The sequence below is a fragment of the Carya illinoinensis genome, chromosome 7, assembly GCF_018687715.1.
Source record: "Carya illinoinensis cultivar Pawnee chromosome 7, C.illinoinensisPawnee_v1, whole genome shotgun sequence".
NCBI lineage: Eukaryota > Viridiplantae > Streptophyta > Magnoliopsida > Fagales > Juglandaceae > Carya > Carya illinoinensis.
In genome coordinates this window covers 36,072,884-36,079,633 of record NC_056758.1, presented here as the reverse complement: position 1 = coordinate 36,079,633, position 6,750 = coordinate 36,072,884, and the positions used below count along the sequence as shown (strand labels likewise).

Sequence of the window (6,750 nt, the reverse complement as noted above, 5' to 3'; positions counted from 1 at the left end):
ACAGTCTGTCAGTGGACTTAGCAGTTAGCATTATGCATCAAAGAATTGCGCTGCTCAAAATTCTTCTAGCAATCGAGCAACGACGCCCACCACCTCGTTTAGAAATGTCAAGTAGGAGTAGAAGATCGCCATCGCTTGTAGCCGTGCTCAACTGGTTATCTAGGCCAAGTTCTTTCGCTACAGAAAGAGGAAGAGACCGCACCAATCACCGTCGTCATATTAGCTTACTCGAAGAAAGACCCCCCATGGCGATATCAGGGAGAGACCTTCACTGCTCCTGCGTCGGAAGACTTGAAGTCGTCAGGCCCAAACCCGTCGGTTTCCTCTGTGGTTCTACCCCAGTTCCCACTGACAACTCCTTCCATTCTTTCAATTCCTCCTCTCTCGTCCCCTCGCGCCAGTCGTAACTCTCTCCCTCTCTTTCTCTCTTCTTTTTCCTTAAGTTGTTACGGTTGAAATTCTTGGCAATTGAAAATTTTCGTAATTCTATTTCTGTTTTTGTTCTGACGAAAGACTGACTGCTCCACGCTATCGGATGCTTCCGACGGAGACGGATCCCAATACGCCTCCGCTTCTCTCGAAGTTTCCAGACAAGGTTCTTCCTATTGCCGGTGTGCAGCCCAAGGCCACTGGAGGTACACACCGATTCTTTTTGCATTTTATAGTGCATTCTTGTAGCTTACCGGATAAATAAATTGAATGATATCGTTCTCGATTCACATTGACTCAAGATTTGGGTTATTTTGGCCTTGATCTTCTTACCATTGTCATCCGTAAAGTGTCTTTTGATGGACTTGTTTCTTTTTGTTCCTGAATTTGTTCGACACATCGTTTCGTTTGTTTTTATAAGAAGAGACTTCGTTACATAGAGAAAGGCATTTAATCTCAGGATTCTTGCAATTATTGCCTACCCGCTCACGCATCGGTTTGTAATTTTTGGGCTCAACGACTTTAATGAGCAAGTTTGTTCTAGGATATCTGCTAATAATCCTCTTTCACTAGAAGCATCTATAAAATGATGAGCGACTATAGATTTATATACTCCAGAAACACTCCACCACTACATCCTTAGAAAATTTTGGACATATATAAGTATTTGGATTCTGTTCTACTCTTTTTTTTACTGAAACCATAGTCCAATCATATTGCTAAAACCTAGTTTACTCTTGATTTTTTGCTCCTTAATTTCCTTCCTGCAGTTTGGAGTAGTTTTTTGTTTCCTTTTATTTTCCCTACACACCACCTTCATTATCCAGAACAATTTTTTTTTAATGGTAACTTCATCGTCTAAAAAATGTTATAATTGAAACCCCTTGAAATCATTCACATAACATCCGAATCCATACTCTAGAAGGATTAGTCATGTTATGATTAAAAATCCTTGAAGTTGTTATAAAGGTTTTGAACTCCTCCCTCCCTCCCAAGTACTATGAGATTCCATTCATCACCTTCATATACACAAGTTGGGATATTACATCAATAAACCAGGGGCTAACTTAAAGCCTTTTAGGTTTGAGAGTATCTCTAGCATGTTTAAATTATATTTTATTTTTGTAATTGTCATGCCAATGTGAACAGCATTCAGATAATGCTTCTTTCCTTAATCATTTGCATTGGCGCTCGTTCTTGGTAGATTTACCTTGGGAAGGTGGTTCCGTTACATCAAATATTTCTAGGAAATGTGAGGCCCTTGCAGTGTCAAGTTTGGTTGAGTATGGGAATGGGATTGATGTTAGGGTAGTGATAGAGTTACCACTCTATTACAACTTATTTACCACTAATGTGTATTTCAAATTTTTTTATTTTTATTTCATTTTCTTTTAAGTATTTTTTTAACATCCTTAATCATTAAGAAAAAATTTTAAAAAAATATAATTTTATTAATACTCACTTCCTTAATCATTAAGTAAAATAAAAAATTAAAAAAAAATCAAATATAAAAAGAGTTGTAAATAAGTTGTAGTTAAGTAGTAATAATATCATTTTTCTTGATGTTATTGCTCCTGCTGACATTCTGAAGCAGATCTTTTAAATGCCGTATTCTGAGGCATGACTGTCAATTTCTGTTCATCATGTTGGACAGACTCTTATTCTAAATACTGGGTGGTTATTTCTATATGTTCCTTTATTTGTAATTCTATTAAATTTTATCAGGACTTGTTTCTCGGTGCACGTGTACGATTGAAGTTTGTCTATTCATTTGATGATCTCTGAGAATTACAACTCCCAATGGAGTTTCCAATAATGTTTAGTTTCAAAAAGTAAGGGGTGGTTTGGACAGTAAGTTGAGATGAGATGAGATGAGTTGAGATTATTTGTGAATAGTAGTGAGATTGTTGAGTTGAGATGAGTTAAGTTGTTTTTTAAAAATTTGTGTGTTTGGATTTAGAAGTGAGATGAGATGGTTTCAACCTAGTGTCATTATAGCAAATAATAAATTACATACCCAAAAAATATTAAAATCACATAATTAATAACAAATCTTTTCTAGAATTTAGATTAATCAATAATTTTCAAAAATCAAAATTTTTATTATAATATATATGATTCTAATTATGAATTAGAAATTATAAAATTCCATTTGTTATTGAAATTTAGTAATGAAAATTTATCACCTGTTTCTAGCAAAAAATTATGTAAATGTAGAAAGCTTTCCTTGCATCTCAGAAAAAAAGAAAAAAAAATTGTAATCACCATTCCGGAAAATTACATACATGTCAGAAAGCTTTCCCTGCATGTCGGACTGTTCGTCCAGTCCAGACAAAATAACAGGTTGCGTGGAGAAAAAGCAAAAGCTTTCCCCACATGTCAAAAGGCGTTATGTCAATACACCATACTGAGATATCTGAAATCAAGATCAAATATAAAGCAATGACCGTTTGGATACAAGAGGGCTCTCTCCATACCAAACAAGTTGAGATGTTTTCATCTCAACTCTCAAACCAAACCTCACCTAAATGTCATTTGTCATGTATGGGAAATTTTTTTTAGTGATCTTTTTTTGTATGATAAACTAACCATGTTGGTCAAAACCTTGATTTAATTGTTGGAAAATATTTAATGACCAACCACAATTGTTGAGTTTGGTTTTCTGTTAAAGGGACAAGCTCATGATGTCTATTCTATTTTGTCAAGCATAGGCCTGATGTTGAAGAGAGAGAGAGAAGTTTATTAGAAGACACAAGAATCAGTAAAAATCTGTAGATTCTTTATTTTTGAACTTTGCCGTGCACTCGATTAGAATGGAGGCTTGTGATTGTCGTCCAACTCATCATGTCTCATCACAGGAGCAGTCAAAACTCTTCTGTTCTTCCTGGAGGAAATAGAACTCAGTTTGTGGGGAAGTGTGATAGTGTTGTTCCAAGTATCCTCAAGTCAAACAGGATAGCCTCTTTTGGGGAAGTAAGAAGAATAAGAGAAGTAAAGGGTGGGATGCTGTAAAAAAGGCTTCACAAGTGGGTGAGAAGCCTAGGTGCTCAATGCAGGAGTCTTAAAAACATATAAGAATTGGTAATGATGGGTTTCTTAGGGTCTTGTTTTGGCAGTTTCACAATTTCCATATGCTTTTGGGCAGTGACTTACTTCTGTTCAGTAATGAAACATATGATGCTGCAAGCTTGTATTTATGGGACATTACATGAGAGGTGGGCGTGAACTTCTGAAATCTTGTTTTCATCTTTGTGTTTACCCATTTTTAATTGGGTTTTTCATCCATGTTTTGACAGGTCACACCATTTGCATTTGCTTCTGTACGTGCATTTGCTCATGAACAATTTGCAAGGCTCATTTTAAATTATGACAAAGAACTGGGTTTAACATCAGAAACTCTTCCTGTAGAATATGAAGTTACAATTATTAATGCTGAGGAAGAATCCTCAGACTTTGTAAGCGGCAATTCTGAATTAGTGGGGCATGTCTCCTCATTAATTGCAGAGGATGAACCATACGAGGATGGACAAAAGGTTTTCAAAATTTAGTATCAGAGGCTTCTGTCAAGATGAATTTGGAGGCAAAATTTTCTGATTGGAGCTGGTAACACGGAATTAACAGATCCAGGAGCAGCTGAACCAAGTTCCATTAGAGATTAAATTTTTCCACTGTGCAAGGCATCTCCAACAATAGTTCAAACTGTTGCTGATCCCATTTCCTCTAAGTTAGCTGCAGTAAATCATGTTTCTTAGGCTATCAAGTCTCTCAGATGGATGCACCGACTGCAGAGCACTAAATTTGAGCTGGTGGATGAAGGCAGTGGAACTGATGAGACGCTGCCTTCATCTATTAGTTTTTCTGTTTGTGCATGTGGTGATGCAGACTGTATTGAAGTTTGTGACATTCGGGAATGGCTTCCAACATCGAAGTTGGACCATAAGTTGTGGAAAGTTGTTCTTTTGCATGGAGGATCATATTTGGCACTTGGTCAAGCTTAAAAGGAGGATGGTCAGTTGCATCAGGCATTGAAGGTTATAGAGTTGGCATGTTCTATTTACGGATCAATGCCTCAGCATCTTGAAGACACAAGGTTCATTTCTTCAATGATCAGTTGCTCATCATTGCAGAAGAAATTCAATGAAAGAAATGAAAAAACAAGATCATACAATAATGATGTGGAAGATGAGAAATCCAGCTCTACAGATGCTTCTCTTATTTTGACCAGTACTCTTCCACTTACCTCCTTTTGCCAGGGTGTGGACTCTAGTTGGAGACGTTTATGTTGAGTTCCATATGATATATGGTAAAGAGATATCAATATAAGCAGAACCAAAATCCAATATTAGAGGGTTGTGAATATTTTCTGAGGTGGTGAAGGAAGTTAAAAGGCTCAAGAAGCAGCCGGGGCAGAATAACCAGAATTGTATCTCGTGTTCATTGTTAAATTACAGCTGCCAGAGTGACAGGGCAAGCAGTGGGAGCAGCGCAAGCAGTAGCGATGCAGATAGGCTCTCAGTAGGTTATGGCAGAAAACACAAAAAAAAATCATATGTGAAAAGAGCGCATCCTGCTCACTTTGGGGAGACCTCGAAGAGGACCATTTTCGTCACCAAATGGACAGTGTGTCAATGGTAAGAGTTTTGATGGTGGACATCTACAGCACGATAAAGGTGATGAAAGCCTCAAAAAGGCTGCTTGTACTGATAATTTTGGTTTAAAACCTTTGGGAAATAATACTAAAAAAGTGGAGGGTTTTCTACCCTAAGTGAAAAATGGTGGGATATTTAAGTACCTCGGGGATCCAGTTGTGAGAGATGCAGAGGATAATCTTTTAGCTGCCCTAAGTTGTTATGAAGAAGCTAAACAGGCATTGGGTGGACTTCCCTCAGGTTCAGCAGAACTCCAATTTGTTGTCAAGAAGAAGGGGTGGGTCTGCAATGAACTGGGTCGTAACAGGCCTGAAAGTAGAGAATTGAACAAAGCTGAAGTTGCTTTTGCAGATGCTATAAATGCATTCCGGGAAATCTCTGATCACACCAACATAAGATTTATTCATTTGAATTTGGGCCATGGCAGCCGTGCATTGGCTGAAGAGGTGGTATCAAAGATTGAGGATCTCAAAATGCATGCAATCTTACATGGTGCATACGACCAAGCATTGGAGACTGCAAAATGAGAATATAGTGAATCACTTTGATATTATGGAGCAGCAAAGTCGAAATTGAATCTTATTGCCTATGAGAACTGTTACGGACACAAAAAGATTACACAAAAGTAAATTCACAAACTGACATGACTTCATATGATCCGTTAGATCTACTTTACACTAAAAGTAACTTTACAATCTGATATACTGCATCAAGGTACCTCAGTTTGTGGATTCATTTTTGTATAATCCTTTTGTGGCTAATGTATTTCTTTTTTGCATATTAAGTAAAAAGTCCATACGGTTGTTTAGATAACCCTTTGTTGTACTAAGCGAAGTGCAGAGTATAGTGACCACCTTTTAGAGGTCACTCTCGAGGGGTGAATAGGAGGTAGAATCTGCTCTCCATTTCTTTATTATTAACATGGGGATGGAGGGAGTAATTATTAGATAATTTTAGAATATACACAAAATTATACTTCAAACTCTGAGTTATAAAAAATAAATAAATTGTAGTTATAAAAGCAATTTTAATGATATGATCCCAAGAAAATCTGGAGACCAGCCAGTCTGGTCTTGTTAAAAAATCAGCTCACCAATAGCAGCCTGCCACGTAAGCATTTTGATTTACATACCATGCATTGGCTTACACTCGAACCCACTCATCCCCTTCTTTCATATTCCAATTTCCAATTCTAGAAGAACTCAAAGTCATCCCCATTTATCCACTTTCTTCATTCCAGCACGATGTTGTGCATCAAGTGTAATCTTCATCCCCACTCATCCCTGACAAGCATGAACACGACGAGCACTATCACCATGCTTGCCTCCTAATTGTCCAAGAATCAATCGCTAAAAGGGTGTGGACATGAAGATTCCCAAAACTCTGTTTTTCCACATCTTTAACCAACACGATGTGCTAGCAAATAGGGGCTGTCCAAATGAATGAACATTCAATCAAATGCAAGGCTATAACACTTGCAATGGACACCATTTAAGAGATCTGGAATATTTTTATTGGACACTGATATTTTTCTGCAAATTTGTTTATGCAATGTAGCCACTAACCATACCCTTATAATTTTCCCATTATGCATGACAACGAACTTGCAACTGTTTTTTGTCCTATATATGAAATTGTAAATGTAAATTTTGGAATTAGTTATTTGGAAGAA

The 6,750-nt window shown here is 37.1% G+C and overlaps 1 protein-coding gene across 3 annotated transcripts; it reads left to right on the top strand.

Annotated features, from left to right (window-relative positions):
• Nucleotides 1–16: 16 nt before the first annotated feature.
• LOC122317489 lies at nucleotides 17–5,891 on the top strand. 3 transcript variants are annotated; one of them, XR_006244486.1, is made up of 4 exons: nucleotides 17–403; nucleotides 514–635; nucleotides 3,141–3,644; nucleotides 3,726–5,891. XR_006244486.1 is itself a non-coding variant. In XM_043134609.1 (3 exons), the coding sequence occupies exons 1-3, from the start codon at nucleotides 33–35 to the stop codon at nucleotides 3,767–3,769; spliced, it is 534 nt and encodes a 177-aa protein (XP_042990543.1). In that variant the 5' UTR covers nucleotides 17–32; the 3' UTR covers nucleotides 3,770–5,891. The 3 variants fall into 3 exon arrangements, 2 of the variants coding, with proteins under 2 accessions (XP_042990543.1, XP_042990542.1); XM_043134609.1 differs by lacking the exon at nucleotides 3,141–3,644 and having other exon boundaries at nucleotides 17–400; XM_043134608.1 differs by lacking the exon at nucleotides 3,141–3,644.
• The last annotated feature ends 859 nt before the right edge of the window (nucleotides 5,892–6,750 follow it).